Source organism: Citrus clementina, unplaced genomic scaffold (genome assembly GCF_000493195.1).
Source record: "Citrus clementina cultivar Clemenules unplaced genomic scaffold, Citrus_clementina_v1.0 scaffold_6, whole genome shotgun sequence".
NCBI classification, from domain to species: Eukaryota; Viridiplantae; Streptophyta; class Magnoliopsida; order Sapindales; family Rutaceae; genus Citrus; species Citrus x clementina.
Window position 1 is genome coordinate 17,368,743 of NW_006262139.1, and position 20,076 is coordinate 17,388,818.

General features: G+C 33.8%; 1 protein-coding gene and 1 long non-coding RNA gene across 6 annotated transcripts; one reads left to right on the plus strand and one right to left on the minus strand.

The window, feature by feature from the left end:
- Positions 1 to 252: 252 nt before the first annotated feature.
- LOC18039123 (aspartate aminotransferase, mitochondrial) lies at positions 253 to 4,800 on the plus strand. Of its 5 annotated transcripts, none has more exons than XM_024182129.1 (10): positions 253 to 511; positions 813 to 898; positions 1,582 to 1,791; positions 1,933 to 2,038; positions 2,381 to 2,485; positions 2,565 to 2,737; positions 3,222 to 3,381; positions 3,505 to 3,600; positions 3,768 to 3,862; positions 4,550 to 4,800. In XM_024182129.1, the coding sequence occupies exons 1-10, from the start codon at positions 341 to 343 to the stop codon at positions 4,590 to 4,592; spliced, it is 1,245 nt and encodes a 414-aa protein (XP_024037897.1). In that variant the 5' UTR covers positions 253 to 340; the 3' UTR covers positions 4,593 to 4,800. The 5 variants fall into 5 exon arrangements, with proteins under 5 accessions (XP_024037897.1, XP_024037898.1, XP_024037896.1 ...); XM_024182130.1 differs by lacking the exon at positions 4,550 to 4,800 and adding an exon at positions 4,053 to 4,400; XM_024182128.1 differs by lacking the exon at positions 4,550 to 4,800 and adding an exon at positions 4,033 to 4,397.
- Positions 4,801 to 16,465: 11,665 nt separating this feature from the next.
- LOC18038091 lies at positions 16,466 to 18,826 on the minus strand. The gene is made up of 3 exons (XR_002904906.1): positions 18,598 to 18,826; positions 18,445 to 18,491; positions 16,466 to 16,894 (listed from the first exon to the last, which is right to left on the minus strand). It is a non-coding gene; the product is annotated as an uncharacterized LOC18038091 (long non-coding RNA).
- Positions 18,827 to 20,076: the final 1,250 nt, after the last annotated feature.

The following is a 20,076-nucleotide window of genomic DNA, read 5'->3' on the forward strand; positions in this document are numbered from 1 at the left end:
AATAAATAAAAGGGATCGAATTTTAAAGATCTAACAAAAAGGCCCAACCCAATTCAGCCCATGACCATCGGCCACTTGTAGGCGACGTGTCGAATGTATAGCTCAAGAATTTACGACATGTCGTTGGTACGGAAGTAACGGAACAACATAATCTATGGGCAGTTGGTTTTGAAGGAGGGAAAAGTTGAAAAGTCGTTTCCTAGTTTTCTCTTGGTCTCTGGGAAAGAAACACAATTCAGCAGCAGCCCACTGAAACCACAACAACACACCAATGACCAAAATAACGTTTTATAATCAGAGTAAAAGTGAAGAGGCATTGGATTTTGATCACTAATTCATAATGTACTGGAGATATTTGACAAGAGCTGCAAGAAGATGCAGTGTTCATACAACTTCATCAAGGACCGTTGGATGGTGGGATCATGTGGCCCCTGCAGCTAAGGACCCCATTAACGGTGTCACCGAGGCCTTTCTTGCTGACCCTTCTCCCTACAAGATCAATCTTGGCGTGGTAATGTGTTTGCTTCTTTCTCATTCAGTTGGCATTATCTTGACACAAAATCACAGATTTCTGCTTTTGTAATGACTGGGTTTCTTTCTTCTTTTATTTTATTGTATGCATGTTTGTGTAATTTTATCTTAGTGTCTTGAATTCAAGATGTCAATATAAGAAATGTAAAAGTGACAACTATGTATATTTCTCTTGCCAAAAGTGCTGTTTTGGCGCTAAAAAAACAGAAAATGGTAATAATTTATTATTACTTGCTTAATCTTTTTCAAGTTTTGATTTTTTTTTTTTTAAATCTCGGTAGGGAGCTTATAGGGATGACAAAGGGAGGCCTGTTGTGCTTCAGTGCGTTCGAGAAGCAGAGGCAAAGATCGCTGGCAGTGAGTTCCTGTGAGTTTCAGTTCCTTCAGTTGCCTTTCTTTTATTCCTTTTTTAATGCTAAATTAATGATATTAATTATTTTTTGTTTCTGGCAAGTTTAATTTAAAGAACGAGTATTACGAGTCCTTCTACACTTCAAAGAAATAATAATTTTATACGTCATGCTTTAGGTTTATGGTTTTCATGTGGTTTATACGACATATTGGGCCCTGTTATTATTCTATTCAGTTGTTGATCATGTTCCTTTTCTTTCTGATTTTGTTTGTTTGTTGATAGTATTGTGAGCATGTCACCGTAGTGCCAATCCTAATTGGTTTGCTGTTTGTATGCACTGAAATCACATTGTATTCAAGTATAAAAGTTTGATACTTGTCCAAATGCTAAATAATAGCTGCATTGGTCCTAGATAACATCGAGAATCTGGAATTAGTAGCATGGAGTTGGAACGTCGGATGCGTGGTTGAAAACTCCCCTGCATTTTTTAGGAAAGATTCATAATGGTCTGCACATACAGTCGGTATCAGGAGTGAGCATTTTGCATGCTTCAAATAGTTCTTTGTTGACATTAATTTCTACTAGTATTTGTAGTTGTCAAGCCACCATTTGGTCAGTTTGACTTTAGTTCGATCATTTTCTCCATATTGTCCCTTGTGTTTCCGTATATATTCGAGTCTAATCCTTGAGAGCATTAGCAGGGAATCAATTTCTGCTTCTGTTAGCACAAAAATGGTTGAGGAGAGTGTAAAACTGGTTTATGGAAAGGATTCAGATGTCGTTAAAGAGGGGAGGTCTGCTGGAGTTCAAGCTCTGTCTGGCACAGGTGCATGCCGCCTCTTTGCTGAGTTCCAGAGGCGTTTCCATCCTGAATCACATATTTATTTCCCAGATCCAACTTGGTCCAAGTATGTCTGTTCTTCATCCTTTGGTTTTTTACAAGTTTTAGTCCAGTTTTTCCAAGTGGTGAAATGCTTATCAGACAATGAGATTGATGTTCAAATTTCCATTTTCTCTGTAATTGAAGTTCAATCCTGCGTGTTGTACAGCCACCACAACATCTGGAGAGATGCCCAAATTCCAGAGAGAACCTATCACTACTACGATCCTGACTCAAAGAGTTTAGACTTTGCAGCACTTATGGATGATATAAAGGTGTGACAGTCTTCACACTCTTTAGAATTGAATTCTGATGGATTAGACAATGTTTTGTTTTTAATCATTCAACGGAAAGATCCTTGCGACCCCATTGCTATGTTCAATCAAATGGATTATTTACTCCTAATTATGGATATGGGGAACACAAAATATTAGACCTTATGTTATGGCCGCAAAGAGAAATTAACCTTGACATTTTACCGAGATTGTAACAAAGGCATAAAGAAACTAATATGCATTCTTCTATTTGTGGATAGTGTCATATGCCATGTGAAGCCAAGCAGCTATTAGATGAAAGATTTAATTCTGCTGTTTTATTTTTGTTGATGATTTCTGTAGAATGCTCCAGACAGTTCCTTTTTCTTACTCCATCCTTCTGCTCACAACCCAACTGGAGTGGACCCTACTGAAGAACAGTGGAGAGAAATCTCATATCAATTCAAGGTGATTGACGTATATGTGGTGTTCTTCCGCAATTATTATATGAAATAATTGCTTTTAACTATTATCTGGTAATTTGTAGGTAAAAGGTCATTTTCCCTTTTTTGACATGGCTTATCAAGGTTTTGCCAGTGGGGATCTTGACAAGGATGCTCAAGCTATTCGTATTTTTCTTGAAGATGAGCACTTAATAGGCTGCGCTCAGTCCTACGCAAAGAGCATGGGGTTGTATGGACACCGAGTTGGCTGTCTCAGGTATAGAAATATCATTGATTTTCTATGCAATATTAGTGGTATACTTCTGTCAGTTTTCTGAGACTGGTAGGACTGGTCACCAGTCCCATGAAGAGGCAATTAATTAGGGGTAGAAGCTGCACCCTACAATTGAATTAAAGAAGTTAACTTGAACCATGAGTTCATCCAATTTGCCTTGAATTGAGGAACTAAGTTTTGGTAGCAAGGAGGTTAAAATTTGAACTCAACTTTAACTATTGTCAGTCAACAACATCTGCATTGTTCTAGCTTTTGGGGCTCATCCTTGGAAAAAGTCAACTGACACTCTCATAGCTTATGCTTGGATATGTTTTTTCTGGTTGTTAGGGCCTGAAAGCTTAATAGAAGAGGTCAAAAAACGATTTTGATACATTAGGTGTTTAGCTTTAAGGAACTCAATTAGCTTCTTGTCTGAACTTTTTATCATTTTTTATTTCCTTTTCTAATAATGCCTTCACCTTTTCAGCATCCTTTGTGTGGATTCAAAGCAAGCAGCTGCAATTAGAAGTCAAATACAGCAGATAGCGAGAGCGATGTATGGGAGCCCTCCTGTCCATGGTATATTACTGGTCGCGACAATCCTTAGTGACCCAAACTTGAAGTCACTTTGGATTGATGAGGTGAAGGTAACAATATTTAATCATTGTTTTTTTCTCCTTTTTGTTGTCTCCTTTGCTTTTCTTTTCTTTTCTTTTCTTTTTGTCAATTCAATTGGTTATAATTACCTCATGTTGTTGTTGCATTTTTAGATTATGGCAGATCGCATTCAAAGAAAGCGAACCACTCTTCGGCAAAATCTTGAAAAGTTAGGCTCTTCTCTCAATTGGGAGCATATAACCAACCAGGTTGGTAGCTAGCATTGCAGTTTCTATTGATACATCAGCAATGAGTGCCTGAACATAGCATTAAAGATTTGAGCACCAGCTAAACTAGATCATATTTATATTAAATTAACTTATGATATATTACTCTTTTCAAAAAAAAAAAAACTTATGATATATTACCATGGCAGCTGGGAATGTTTTGCTTCTCCGGCTTAACCCCATACCAGGTTGATCGGCTAGCAAAGGAATTCCACATATACATGACTCACGATGGCCGTATAAGGTAAATCTATTCTACAAACATGTTAAATCTGTCACCTGGTAATTAAATATGCTTCTTTTTAAAAAATAAAAAATAAAAAATAAAAAAAAAACCTATTTTTTCCCGTAAATTTTTTTATTTGCTTTGAAATGAACTATCCCAAAATATGACCTGTGTGGTGATGTGGACAGCATGGCTGGTGTAACTACAGGCAATGTCAATTATCTAGCAAATGCAATACATGAAGTCACCAGATCTGAGCAGGAAACAGCCAAGATTCTTTGTAGTATTAGTGTATAGAAAGTCATTTTCTGTCTAATGCCCAATTTCAGACATTATACAGTTATCTAATTCTCATTGCATAATCTCTTGTAAACATTGAATAATGAGGATATGAGAGTGAAATGAATGCACATGTACCCGATACTTGAGCCTTCTAATCATATACACATAAATGTTCTACATGACTAGGCAGTAGTTCTTCAGTCTAGAAAATCATACGTGTGACAAAATTGGGGTACTAGCAATAAAACGGTATTTTACTAAAAAAAATAATGTTATACTCTTCTTTAAGTTTAAATTTAAATTCACTTTTTTATAATATGTTGATATCCGTACGAGATAAAATTACTGTGCTAGAAATGTGGAAAATGGATTTACTCGACAAATGGTTTTAGATAATGATGGCACTCATGTTTCTTTTGTTAGCGAAATAGCTTGCCTCAAAGCATTTCATCTTCAACAACCTTGAGGGCATGGGTTCAAGTCCAGGGACTTGCCTCCCTGTATAATGGGAGTTAGTTGGCTCTCCATATTGGGGTATGATCGATTTCCCTCCAATATTAATAGTGAAGGCAAATCTCCCTCCAATTTAGTGAGGATTGATATTCAGGCTATATTGTAATAGAATTACTCATAATAAGTCTCGACGGATTTCTGATTGTAAATATCAGGATCGTAATATATCAGTGTATCAAAAAAAAAAAGCATTTCATCTTCGATAATTGATTGTGGACTAAATTGTAAATCTAAGAAGAACAAATACAAACGAAACAAGGAAATGCTAAGATTGATTATAGTAAATTTCATAATATTTGCAAATTATTTGACAACTTGACCCCATAAGACTAATTAAATTGCACCTTCTACCATAAAAAAATTAATAATAATAATAAAATTGCACCTTTTGAGTTCTGATGTACAAACATGGGCAGTTTGCCATTAGCCCAAGTGGCTAGAGCCATTTTCTCAATATGTGTGAGGGAAGTGGTTCAAGCCCCTATAGACATATTGTAAGAGTTTAATTTAAATTATCTTTATTTGAACCCCAAAACTTGAGTGAAGGTAATTTTTCTCCCAGCAGAGGAGTGGGCGTCCCTCGAATATTTAAGAGGGTTAAAAAATCTAAATGGTGCTATATTAGAATTGATATAAATTGATTTCAATAATTTATATAATTATAAATATCATGAGTAATAATTCTCCTTAAAAAAAAAAAAACATGGGCAGTCTGCCGCAGCATCTTCCTTTTGGGACTTGGAATTAATTTATGAGCCAAACCCAAAATTAGTTGAATCACTGAGGAAATAAGAGTCCTGCAACACAAGGCATAAACGTACAATTATGTTGATTTTTGTATAAAATATACCATACAGACAACGAACCACGCGCACGTGGCGCAGCTGTGGACACACGCTCAAGTCAGAACTGCCGACAAAGAACATTAAAAAACAGAGGATTTGGACAGCAAGTGTTGAGTTGTTAAAGCTAAGCTTCCTCTTCATTTTATTAAATAAAGTAAAAGAATGAGAACTTATGTAGTACAACTTCTTTTATCATTGTGTTAGCTTTTGGTAAATCTTATGGGACGTGTGGCTGCTAGAGACAAATTAACCAAAGGAACAAACTTAAAAGAATTACTAATATTCGAGACTATGATGGGGGAGGTGGATATGTTACAGATTCTGTAACATACACCCCCCACTCCATGCACTCCACGTGTCCCTGCACGTGGAAACAAAGCACGCAAATGGCACCCCTGGGGAACTGGCTAAGCTAGTCTGTAAGGTATAGAAGCTGTACCGTAGCCAGCTCTCTATGATGGGTTGAGTATCAATTATCATTAATATAGAAAGTAATCGTATTACTTGCGATGTTGGCATTTTATAAAATGTAAATATAAAATTTACATAGAGTAAGTATATATATATATATATATATATTGCAGTACAACTCGAAAGTCTCCCAATATCAACTCAAAAATCTACTCTCGCAAGTGTACAGAGAGATCTATTTTTGTAATTTGAAGATGGGGGTTATAAACGAGTAACAAGGCTGAGCCGCTGTTGCGTAATACTTGCATTATTATTATTATTATTATTTTAAATGTTTGTGATTGCTATATGTATAAATTCATTACGATCGAACATCTGCAGGGAGTCTAGGTATGCAAATTCGTAGTGCACCCCAAGAACTTTTTGGGCAATAACTCAAAGATCCACTTCTACTCCTACAACTATTATTGTTGCATTAGTTAAGGATATTAAATTTAGAGTGCAAATTCGACCAAAAAAGCATTAATACAACTGTTTAGTATCTAGTCATCATCTCATTTGCCACAACAAAATATAAATTTGAGCAAATCAACTTTTGTTTTTTAGTTTTAAATAATACATCCTTGTTTCGAGTAAACATGACAGTAATACCTAAATCGAACTTTCGTAAGTGTCAAGTTCTATACATTAAGTAAAATATCTCACATCGACTGAATATTGAAATTGGGTCAAGTATATAATACTTGAACAACCATCAACTTTCGAGTTATTTTTTATTTGAGTTAGCCTGTAAACTTCTAAATAATATCACAACTAAACTCATACAAAAATGAGCTCACACTACCTTATTGCGTAACAAGGACCAATAAAAAAGACTGGCTTGCACATGAAGGGAGATATCAATGAAAATGTCACTATTAAACTTATCTTAAGTATATAAGACTTGGACAATCCTTTACTCTTGAACTAAGTTTTAAGTTGAGTTAGGCTCATGAACTAACTTTTTGGTTGATGTAGGCCCATAAACTTCTGTACTATACCTAAAAGATTAATTAAGTATTATCTTCGCAATTAGTTATCCATGTTAATTAATTAGGACGATCATTCTGTCTTGTGCCATTTCATGCATGTAAGACAAAGTTTTTTTTTTCCATTCTATATGTTTTAGTATTGATAATTCACAAATTTTCCTTTATAGGGCAACTCAACAATGGAGCTAATTTGAAGGACAGAGACGGCTTAATATCCATGAAGGAAAAGAAAATAGGTTAATAAACTACTGATTGGTTAATTCCAAAAAGGTAAAAAGAAAGAAAAAGACTACTGAGACTGCTGGTTAGTTAATGTATGCAGGTTATTGATTAAGAACAGCCAGCAATTTTCCTCTTTCAATAAAATGACAATATTGAGTATGGACGAGGACCAGACATGAAAGGCAAGAGAAGATTCCGAAGAAGCGAGGGCAAATTTAATATAAAGGTGGAAACCTCTACCTATCTTTCCTTTTTGCATTAAATAATTATCACCGGACTGAGAGAAACACAAGAGAGACTTTTAAATTTTAATTTAATGACAATTGATTAACTACCCTAAATGTCTCAAATATTTATTTAAACTTTTACTATTTAGATAAAAATTGGTTACAAAATTTTGATTAAAGATATAAAAAAATAAAATAAAAGATCAGATATAATTATAGATAACTTACTTTTTATCAAGATATGTTTTTTCATATTTTTTTCAAAATCTTGTAATCTAATTTTTTGTCAAAATAATATTTTCTAAATAGAAATGATTTAGGTTATAGCCCCAGAAAGTGTCACAAGACTAATGAAATTTAGATATCACTGTTCTTGAAATAGTAATCCGTATAATCAAGTAATCAACGAGCTTTGACTAAATTTCCTTGTGTTTATACTGTTACATGCAAACTTTAAATAGTTGGTACAAAAAGAAAAAGGAAGACAAAAGCAAGGTTCTTTCATTTTCTTTTACTAATTAGAGAGGAAATAATATTACAAGTACTGATGACTAATTAACGAAACTTGATTAAATGCATCTTAAAAGCATACCATTTTTTTCAATTAAAAAATACGAAGATCATACAACATTAATGTCACAACTACATGCAGAAGATCAACAGTGATTAAGACTCCATATTAAGCAAATTAAACATAAGTATAATTAAGAAAGTACCTTGGCTAGATTCATGGCCAAAAAAAAAAAAAAAGCTTTATAATCACCATCCATAACATCCTTTAATTCTACGAAACCACAGAGTTGAAGTTGGTGATGATCCAATGACTTCAGCATCTTCATAATCTGCCCTAGAATCAAACGATGACCCTCTACTCGAAAACCGGCTCCGGGCATGATGATGATATTTCTTAGGACTAGTTATAGGCACAACCATTGAAAAATTCGAAGATGACCTTGAAGAGTTTGATGATGAAGATGATGAAGAAGGAGATGATGGCCCACGATCACTTTTCTTAAGCATATTCATCTTGGGAAACAAGATATGTAAGAGATTGGATCTTGTATATTTTTTATTGTTTGGATTTTTATCAGAATTAAAATAAGAAGAAGGAGGAGGAGTGAGAGGAGGGAGAGTTGTTTCATTGAATGAACATTTTGGGGTACCCGGCCGAGACTCCCACATAAATGGAACTGCACCAGCACCTTCTCCATAGTATACTCTGAGAGAAGGATTGGCCATTGAGCTTTCTTTGGACAAAAGCCTCAAGAAGAACTTGTCATCTTGCTTAATTTGGATTAAATTTTGGGAATGATCTTGGCTTGCACTAAACATTTTGGATAATGTTATTGATGGTATTGTTGAGTTTGGAGAGGAAGAAGAAGAGAAGAAGGAGGCAGCTTTATCTTTAATTGTCTTATGGGAACTGTATACTGAAGAGCCAAATATTGTAGTCACTGGAGATTAATATATACAGAACAAGTTGTACATGCATTTATTAATTAATATATTGATAAATGACATAAAAGATTTTTTTTTTTTTTTTTTTTGCCCTTTTTCTATTTTATCTGTCAAGATGTGGCATCCCTTGCTAGAGCTTTAATGCCAAGTTTGACTGTTAATTGGATCTGTTACTTTTTAACGATGTTACGGAAAATTTGACTGTTTTTTCTTATTTCTTGCTTTATAACCATGTTGATTTCACTCTCTCCAGGGCAAGTGGGCATAAAAATATTTCATAAATAAAATTAATTAGATCATTAGATTTATAAAACTACGTTCGTATCTGACTTTTGGCTGGTTTACTTTCTCAATTTTTACTATAGAATACAAATCTATGTACCATTTTGCCAGATATATTAATTTTAATTAAGCTTGATCCTGATATTCAATGTTACAAATACATTGATTGATTATTAAAAGATATTACTTAGTGTATTATGCTCATATATTTTCCATGAAATGAAAGCTTATCCCAACTAACATGCAACACACTATCGTGGGGCTGACAAAGGGCTCGATCAGTAGGACCCTTTTGATGATGATATGAACCAACCCTGATTGGGTTGTAACGATAGACATGTGGACATGCATGGTCCCTCTTAATATATACATATATAGGATATAGTTCTCACTCAATAAATTAACTCGGTGGAAAAATATGACCTACGCCTATCCCGTGTGGTCCTTATCACAATCTATTAACTTAGCTCTTAATTTCTTAATCATATATGGGTTCAACTTATGATATAAATTATTAAGCACATTCATATTAAATTTTTCGCTACATATTTCATGTATTTTGTTGCGTTTTTATATTTTCTGCACATCACTTACAGTAAAGTCACAGCAACAGTAACATAGTTTTGATGGAGGTGCGTTGAGATGCGATTGGCTTCTACCAACCAAAAAATTTTTGGTGCATGAACGTTGATCTGTCGAGATATGATTGGATAACTTCTTTTCGTAGCTAAATATTAATTTTAAATTTGAGTTTTGAGACGACTAAGAACAAGTCTATGAAAGGGGGTACTTAGTTTACAAGTAGCTAGGGAGAAAGAGGCAAATTGAAGCTAGAATAGCAATTGGTAAATGACGCTTTCACAAGTAAAAAGTCATGCATTGATGCATGCTTAATTAATTTTTAATTTATTATTTCTTTTAACCAAACCCGCGTTTTGCCCCTTTGGTATCATCCAACAAGCGTCATGCAAAATGCAATGCAACGCTATATATTTAATAATGTTTTCTTGTGGAGATGATTAAATTTCAGAGTGACCTTATAAGATCTTGTTATGAAGTCAATATCATCTATCGTACTTTGCTTATACTCAAATTGTGCTTTTAAGTTTTGACTATTTTCAAATGATCACTCAAAATTTGGTGCCCACATGCTGTTGAATAACCAAACCACAAGCACATGATGCACAAGAAAATTTCAATATGCAATTGGGATTGATTGGTCAATTTTACAATTGCGAAGATAATGTCACTTTTTTTTTTTTTTTTGGATACTGCTTTAGGCTGCAGCTAGCCCACTGAATCCCACTACATGAACATCACGATTCGCTGTTCCACTATGAGTAGTGATTCAATAGTGCAATGATGTATACAAAATACTAGTATCTCCTCTCTAACACGAATAGGGATGTCAAAATAACCCGGACCCGGCCCGGACCCGGACGAACCCGGATAATCCGGGCCGGGTTGAACCCGTACCGGAGAGGAAAAAAATCCGGATCCGGAATGGGTTTTAATAACCCGGATTAATCCGGGTCCGGGTCCGGGTTTGGGATAACCCGTGTATCCGGAACCCGGACCCGGATTCATTTTTTATATTATTTTTAATTATATTTATTAGTAAATATAAATACAAACATAAAAAAAAAAAAACCTAATTCTATTTTGCAACTCAAAGTCTCAAACACCCAAATCGCGATTTACCCAAACAAGACAAACCCTAGCTGTGCCGCCGCCGCTTCTGCTGCCTTCCGCCTTCCGCTGTCCCGCAAGCAAGTCAAACAACTCTCGGCTGGGTTCGCCACCGTCGCAAGGTTGGGTTCCGTCGTCGCAAGGTTGGGTTCAAGAAGCTTGTGAAAATTACATTTCCTTTTACTGTTGATTTTGATTTCCTTGTGTGAATTTTCTGGGTTGGGTTTTCTTATGAGAATGTTGGGGATCAGTCGAAGATCATGCCGCATAATGTGTTTAGAATTCAGTCTAGCCCAGGATAAGGAAATGTTCTTACTCTAAGGATCAGGATCAGGAAAAAGATAACATTGAAAAAAATTGACTGACGCCAACGTAGATGACCATAAGCTCGTCCCACTTAGAACAGCGAAGTTAAGCAAGAAGATTTTGCACAACAAATTGAAATCCCAGCATACAAAAATGATTAATATGGGGGTATATGTCTTATCCGTATGTTATTTGGCATATGTATGCGTGCATCTGTCTTGTTTGTTAACACATCTTTGGCTCTATTTTGATGAGAATTTTTCACTTAGAGACAACTCGTGATACACTATCTAAAACATACAAAATCAAGCCAGAACAATAATTTTGAAGGCAAAATTTGACAATGAAATCAATAGAAAAAGTAAGTAGTAAATGACACCACCACCTGGCGCAATCAAACTTGTGATTTCACTTATATAAATAGATTAATGAATTATGGTTGTTACCCTGCTGATTAATTGGTTGCCTCCACTGACAAAAGTAAAATAGATTAATATCCCTATCTTGGTATAGCTAGAAATGTAAATATGTAATCTAAGTGTCTGGATACATGTTTAGCATTCTATTTTTTCAACCATGTGGATCCAAAATACACTATATTAATTAATTAATTAACAGCAACTCACGCTTTGTTGTGTTCTGTTGTTCCATTTACCAGGCTTTTGACGAGGCAATTGCTGAGTTGGATACCCTGGGTGAGGAGTCCTACAAGGATAGCACTTTGGTCACCACCGCGCATGCTTGCAGCAGTGCAGTTCGTTTGATTCACCGGCGTGAGTTGCTGTTATACTTTATTTTATGTTTGAAATGTTTGAAATGTTGCTGTTGCTGTTACAGTTAAAAATAAATTGTTGATTGTGCTTGAAATGTTGTGCTGTTATACCACTGATTTATGCTTGAAATGTTGTTGATTGTTGGTGTTAATAGATTCGAAATTGTATATTTCAAATGTTAGGAAGTTGTTACAGTTAAAAATAAATTGTTGTTGTTAATGGATTTGTTGCTGTTAATAAATTCAAAAATGTATTTTTGAAATGTTAGAACTTCGAACATTGTTACAGTAAAAAAATAAATATAAAATGGAAGAAATTGGAGGAATGATGGGTTAGTTTAATTTGTTTTGACATAATTCTTGTAGGGTGTTAAATTCGTAATGGAAAATGAACAAAGAGTTGATTTAGATGTTTCCGAGACTGATGAAAGTGTGGGTGTGAGGGTTGGCATGGATATGGCAGCAGAAAATAATGATACAGCTGCTGAATTAGAACATGATTCAACAACAGTAGAGCAGGGGGGTGGGTGTGGGAGTGGCCGTGGCCGTGGCCGTAGGGGTATGGGTAATACTACTGCTGGCGCTTCAAAAAAACGAGGCGCTGGCAGCGAAGGGAGCAGTTCAGGTAGATTAGTTTCTGATGCTTGGAATCATTTTAAAAAAGTTAAGTTAGGCAAGGAAGTTCAAGCGATTTGTAATTATTGTGGGTTAGTTATGCAAGGGCATTATTCTCAGGGCACTAATCACTTGATTAATCATGCGAAACGTTGTCCTAGAAGGTCAATCAAGAATGTGCAGCAAATGCATCTTTCTTTTTCTTCTAAAGCAGATGGAACTACTGTTCTTAGTAATTATAGTACTGAACCAAAGTGGGATATGGCAACAGTGAGGATTTTTATAGCTAGAATGATTGTAATGCATGAGCTTCCGCTATCATTTGTTGAGTATATTGGGTTTTACGAACTGTTAAAGCTTCTCCAACCTTCAATTGAGACTATAAGTAGAAACACTATGAAGGCTGAAATTTTGAAACTTTACGATATTGAGAAGATGAAGGCAATGAGTGTTTTGGAAGCTTGTGACAGTAGAATTGCAGTGACTACGGATATGTGGACTGCTGGTAACCAAAAGAAAGGGTATATGGTTGTTACGGCACATTACATTGATAACTCGTGGGTGTTGCGAAGTCGTATTATGAGGTAATATTCTCAAGATTTTTTTTTTTCGTTTCAACATAAATGAATGTTTGCATTATTTAATATTTTGATTATTTTTTTTACATTTTTAGGTTTATATATGTGCCGGCTCCACATAGTGGTGAAGTTATGTGCAATGAGTTGTATGAGTGTTTGATGGAGTGGAATATAGATAGGAAATTGTCTACTGTAACTGTTGATAATTGTTCTGCAAACGAGTCCATGATTGATTTGTTGTTGGGGAAATTTTCAGCTAGTTCAATGATTATGGGTGGGAAATTCCTTCACATGCGCTGCTGTGCACATATATTAAACTTGATAGTTAAGGATGGTTTATCTGTGATCCACAAAGAAGTTGAAAAGATTAGAGAGAGTGTCCATTACTGGACAGCAACACCTTCTAGATTTGAAAAATTTGAGGCTGCCAAAAAACAATTAGGTGTTAAAGAAACTAAAAACTTAGCACTTGATTGTAAAACTAGGTGGAATTCCACTTATTTGATGCTTAGTACATCTTTGTTGTATAAAGATGTATTTATTCGTTTAAAGGAGCGTGATAGAAATTATACATCTTTGCCTAGTGAGTTGGAGTGGAATTTTTCAAAACTTATGTGTGATTATTTGAAGAGTTTTTATAAGTTAACAGAACTTTTTTCGGGGACACGATATCCGACATCTAATTTAATTTTTAGCAAGATTTGTGAAATTAGATTGTCAATGAATGCATGGTTACAATCACCAATTGAGGGGGTAAAAAATATGGCCACTAAGATGATTGCGAAGTATGACAAATATTGGGATATTATTCATGGAGTTCTTGCTGTGGGTACTTTGTTAGATCCTAGGCGTAAAATGTTATTAATTAACTTTCTATTTCCCAAAATCTATGGAGAAAGAGCTGAATTTGAAATTGAAAGGGTGCACAAATTATTTGTTGATTTAGTGCATGAGTATGAAGTCAAATATTCATCAAATGCAAATTGGGGGGTTAATGGTTCAGCTAGTTCTGAAGGTGCTGCAGCAGATGATTCTATTATGGTAGACTTAGACTTAGATGAGATGGCTGATGAGTGGGAATCATTTAGAAATCAGAACTCACAAAATAATCATTTCAAAACAGAATTTGAGCTTTATCTTGAGGAAAGTACTTTGCCTTCAACTAGTCAATTTGATATTTTGTCATGGTGGAAGAATAATCAAGGCAAATATCCTATACTTGCAAAGATTGCGAGAGACTTTTTGGCCATTCCTGTATCAACAGTTGCTTCCGAGTCCGCCTTTAGCACTGGAGGTAGACATTTGAGTCCTCATCGTAGTAGACTTCAGCCATCTACAGTGGAAGCGTTGGTGTGTACTCAAAATTGGTTTTGGCTTGACCACAACCTAAAAGGTATGGAAAATTTATTTATTACATAAAATAAATTAATTTGTTATAATATCAATTTATTACTAACTAGCTGTTTTGTTTTTTATTTTTATGATTTATTCATGTTTTTTAGATGGAATTCCAGAGGAAGCAATACTTTCTGCAGAACAGCTTATTGATGAAAGTTTGATGAGTGAGTTGTGAACAACAATGAATCAAGTGAAGAAGAATAGAAAATGATGGAGAAAAGTTTAAACTTTGGATTTGTGATTTTTAATTTGAACTTGTGTAATTGTTATGGATTTATATTTGTGACTGTTTTATTACTTGAAACAGCCGTTTGAATTGTAGAGTTTGCACACTAGCTGTTTGAATTGTAGAGTTTGCAGAGAGTTGATTAATTGTGATTTGTGAGTACTGGATTATTAAGCCATTAATTGTGATTTGTTGTTTAAGTCTTAATGATGTTGGTGGTAGACAATTATATAGGTTTAGATTTTAGAAACTTCATGTGGTAGACAATTATATATGTTGCAGGAGCTGTTTGTCCAGTGTAAATCTCATATTTTTGTTTCTATTAATATTTTCTTTAGTTACATTAGTTGTGTTTTGGTTCTATCACTAATAATGAAAGTGAAAATTGAAATTTTATTATTGATCCGGGTTCAAAACCCGGAATCCGGGAACCCGGATTTTTCCGGGTTGAACCCGGACCCGGACCCGGATGGAAAAAACCGGGTTTTAATCCGGGTCCGGGAAAAAGAAAATGACGTCCGGGTCCGGAACCGGGAAGGCTAAACCCGGACCCGGACCCGGATTTTGCCATCCCTAAACACGAACAAGTTGCTAAATCCGATATAAAATCAAATAACTTGATATTCCTAACATAATACGCACACACATATAGAGGCTAGAAGAAAGGTACTCCATAATATCGTCCATCTTAAATAATTTAGGTAGAATGATTCATAGTAATATCCATAATCTTTTAGTGAAACAAGATATATTTATATGAGATGGACTCACCACTTCAATTTCGACCAACCATAAGTTCAAATGTAACCACCACTATGATGAACACCACAATTTGCATCACAATTTGCTGCTTTGCAATGAGTAATGATTCAAAAGTGTAATGATGTACACAAACAAGAGTCTCACTTAACATGACACTACAAAAAAAATGATCTATTGTGATGGAAAAAAAATGTCTCTATATATATAAAATCTGTCACAAAATAAATTTAGTGACAGACTATATGTCGTTGTTTATGTGTCGCATTTGCCACCGTCACTAAAACATATAGTGGCAATTAGTAAATAGTCGCAAGTATTATGTGTCACTAATACACATCTTATATTGACAAATATAAGTTTATGACAAGTAAGGACAGAAGTAAAAATCTGTCACTAAAATCATATTTTTAGACATATAAATCTGTCACTATTTTGATACTAAGGGCTATTAATGTGTCATTATGTTGATACTAGTGACTGTTAATGTGTCGCTATTTAAATAGTTAGGGATAATTAAATTAGTCATTGATGATCATTATTGACAATGAAATGTGCCACTATAGATTCAATTAGTGACAATTTATTCAGTCATTACCAAATTAAATATGACACTTGAATGTATTGTTATTAATATAATTAGTGACAATTAATTCAGTCATCTCAATAGTGATGTAAAATTTTGTCTCAATGAATATATTAGTGATATAAAATCAGTCATTATATATCTAAATTTTGTAACAATTTATTCAGCAGCCAACAATGTAAATAGTGACATTGTTTCAATCTCCAATTAAAAAAAGTGACATTTTTATTGTTACAAAAAATAATGATCTATCTAATAAATTTGTCACTAATTAATCTTAGAGACAATTTTTGTCGCAGCATTTTTAGTTCATAAAGTAATTTAGCATAAATAATATAATTTGAGAAAACTAATTCATGAAAATTATCAACAAATGCATAGCATATAACGAGAAATACCCATTTTAAAATTGTATCTTATACTACTTCATAAAAAAAATAATCAAATATTAATATCACTACTATCCGATAAAGAAGTACTGAAAATTGTAAACAACTCTAATAATTGTTAAAATTTCAAAAATCATAAGACATTAACTATCAAAAGTTTCAATTGCATTTGCCTCCTTTTGTGCTCGAACGTATTTCAAAACTTCTGTAAGAGTTGATTTGACTCCATTCATCTCTTCCTGCATATTCTTAAGTTCATTTTCTGCAGCTTGCCTACGACTTCGCTCTTCCTCTAACATTTTCAAACTCTCATTTCGAAAAGATTGTGTTCCAAAGACATCTACTCTACGAATCCCATGACAATAAGTGAGAGTAGATTTTGTATGCTCACCTACAACCTAATTAAAGATTTGATCTTTTGATGCATTGGGTTGCTGGTTCACAAGATCATTCATTTGATTCTGAAGCAAAAAAAATGAGCAAAATAAATTATCATGAAATAACCAACGAATCAAACAAATTATAATTATAATAGATGTCTCATGTAATAAATTTATCTAGTTAGTTTTAGTAGATGTCTCATGTAATAATGAATATACTTATATCAATGATTCCCCAAAAAAAAAAAAATTATTCATCAATCATAGAAACTATAATTGTAGTGATATATGTTCATAAAAAAAAAATAAAGCAAAAAGCATTGGAAATTGCATAACTATTATAAAAAAGTCTTACTTACTTTAAAAGACACTTCCTATTCTCGTTTGCACCTCCAAATTATTGTCCTATTAGGATTTTAATAAAATTATGAATTAGCTGTCCACCAAGTAAGCAAGAAATTAAATTTGTTTTCCTGGACAAGAATATGTCTAATCACCAATCACCACTCTAACAAGCCAGATCAACCTTTACACACCTCCCAACTGATTTATTTATATCATTAAATCACATGAGAAAACAAAGAAGAGTTTGTGACAATTAGACAATGGCACAAAAGTTCTCCAACCACACTTCTAGAAATAATGATGCAATTAAGATAAGAACACCATATACTGCAATATCCTTTATATTACTTGCAGCGAGTCCACAAGCCTATTTCTTCTAATCAAAGCTTTATATTCCCTTTTTATATGAACACTAACTTCTTGACCATAAAACTTTATTATTTGTTTTTAGCTTTTTATGATTTGAAAAGTTTATTAGAATTCAATTTTGATTGTGTACTGGACTTGTGTAATCTAATTGTCAAATCATCTTTTTGATGGTGTCTACTTTACATGTTCTCAATGTAGAAAAGATACATGGTAGAGAAATTAATACTTGGTCATTACAGGCATATAGTTCCAGAGAAGAAAAATGAAAATCACATAAAATTCAAAATGGAACTGGAAAATATTGAGTAAAATCACAATAATCCCAAAATGGAACTAAATAAAATATATGTTATCTTTTGCAAGATGCAACATGCTCAACCAAAGACCAACTATTTGGGATAATTTCATCTAATTTCAGTTTTTAAACTAGAACATCAAAATACTCTAATTCTTAATAATACCAAACAATCATGCTATATAAAACCAAGCAAAATTTGCATTAACGGTTAACTAGGGACAAATAAAGGATAAGTCTACTCAACACTATTATTATGGTCCAAGAACACTACGGTAATACTTTACAATACCACTGAAGATAACCCAGCATAAATCAAATATTATTTTAAATAACCCCCACATTTTCAATCCTTCCCTTTCCTTTTCCCTCTCATTGGACAAAGAAGAAGAAGAGAAAAGGAAGAAGAAAATAATAATAATCATACATAGGCACAATTAATTCACTAAAATTTGTTTTGTTTTACTATTATCTGAGAACTCACAGAAAAAATAAGTACTCCAGAGATAGAAAGAATTTTGGATAGCTTGTAAGAATTTCCAGAAAATATAAATTCAGCATAAAAAAGAAAAATAAAGTACAAATTTAAAGAAATTTAGTGTTTGAGACTATTGCAGCTTACCAATTGTAGAATATAAAAACAAGATCTTGCTGTCAATTGCAGAATGTCTATCAAAATCAACACCCAACAACAAATTTTAGCAATTAGAATAACAAACTTAGTGGACGATTAAAAATAACAAAAAATAAAGGCAATAAACCATGATTTGATTACCTTGCTGCTCTTAAAACTAAGAGCAGAGCAAATTGAAGCTTTGGATTACAGCAGAAGGACAAAAAAATTGATGGGTTTTTGTGAAAGGATGGAGGCGAGAAAGTAGAGTTGCCTTAGGGTTTGTAATAGACAAATTAAAATAAAAGGGTGAAATTCGATTGTGATAAGGAAAGAAAATAAGAGAAATCCATATTTGATTGGCAAATGTTATGTTACAATTAATGTAACATACACACTCAACAACAACCACACAAATTGTGTGGGCCTATTATTTGTGTTGTTGTTGTTGAGTGTGTATGTTACATTAATTGTAACATAGGAGCTCCCTATTTGATTAGGTTTCAAAAAATTGATGGTTCTGAAATTGGATTATAATACGAAGATAGAAGAATCAGTGCCCTAATTAGGGAGGAAGAGTGTTTTGGGGAAAAAAATACGCATGAGTTGTGACATAATTAATTAAGATTAGTGACAGGGACGGTTGTATTTGTCTTAAAAAAAATAAAATTAAATCTTTTTAATTTATTGTGACAGAAATTACAAATATTGTCCCTAAAGGATTAAGTATTATGGCGCCTAACTAATGTGCGAACAATTTTCTTAAATATTAGTGACAAATGCTAACGTTTGTCCCAATATACCATAAATAGGGACAATTATTTTAATTTGTCACAAAATATTTGTCCCTAAAAGTCATTTTTTTTTGTAGTGTGAATAAGTTGCTAAATATTCTTAATAAATAAGATATCAATGATAATAGAGTTACAAAGAGTTTTGTATAAAAAAAATGTGCACAAACTGATGTGGCACATACAGATTGGCTGAAAAATAATAACATTTATTTTTGTAATTATATAAGCACTTGATAATTTTATATAATCAATCTCCTCATACTACATCAATTTGTAAACACTTAATTTTACAAAGTGTTTGTAACTCTATTATTATTGATTATATATATGCATATAAGGTAGAGCAATTTGTATCAATACCCATGATCTTTTAATAAAATAAGAAATATTTGTTGAGATGGACTCCCACTTCAATCCCGACCAATCACAAGTTTTCATGTGACCAACACGGTTGGTCACAGAAGTTTTCTTTTTAATTTCCAATTTAACTGGGATCCTATCGCAGAGCCCACGTTCTCATCCATATGAAACTTGTGATTGGTCAACTTACCCTCTCAACAACTTCGGCAAGATAAGGCAGTGAGCCAGTCCCGTACAAGTTTGTCTCTAGCTCAACTACCTTAGGCCCAGGTATGCGAATAACAAATATATTGAAGCTGTTGCAACCCTCCGTGGCAGTTCTTTGTTTACAAGAGGGGTGTAATCAGGATATTGATATGGTGCGTTTAGTATCACATTTTCAAGATAAGATTTTGGGCTTCCTAAAACATAGCATTGTCCACCGCTCCTCGTCTTGGCTAAGTGGCCTGGATGAAGTTGAGTGTTATGTTGTCGAGGCTTAGGCCTG

Excerpts from the sequence above, each read along its gene's own strand:
- LOC18039123 (XM_024182128.1), top strand. The coding sequence starts at position 341 with ATGTACTGGAGATATTTGACAAGAGCTGCAAGAAGATGCAGTGTTCAT. Across the intron at positions 1,792-1,932 it reads CCAGATCCAACTTGGTCCAA|CCACCACAACATCTGGAGAG; the intron begins GTATGTCTGTTC and ends CGTGTTGTACAG. Across the intron at positions 2,039-2,380 it reads CACTTATGGATGATATAAAG|AATGCTCCAGACAGTTCCTT; the intron begins GTGTGACAGTCT and ends TGATTTCTGTAG.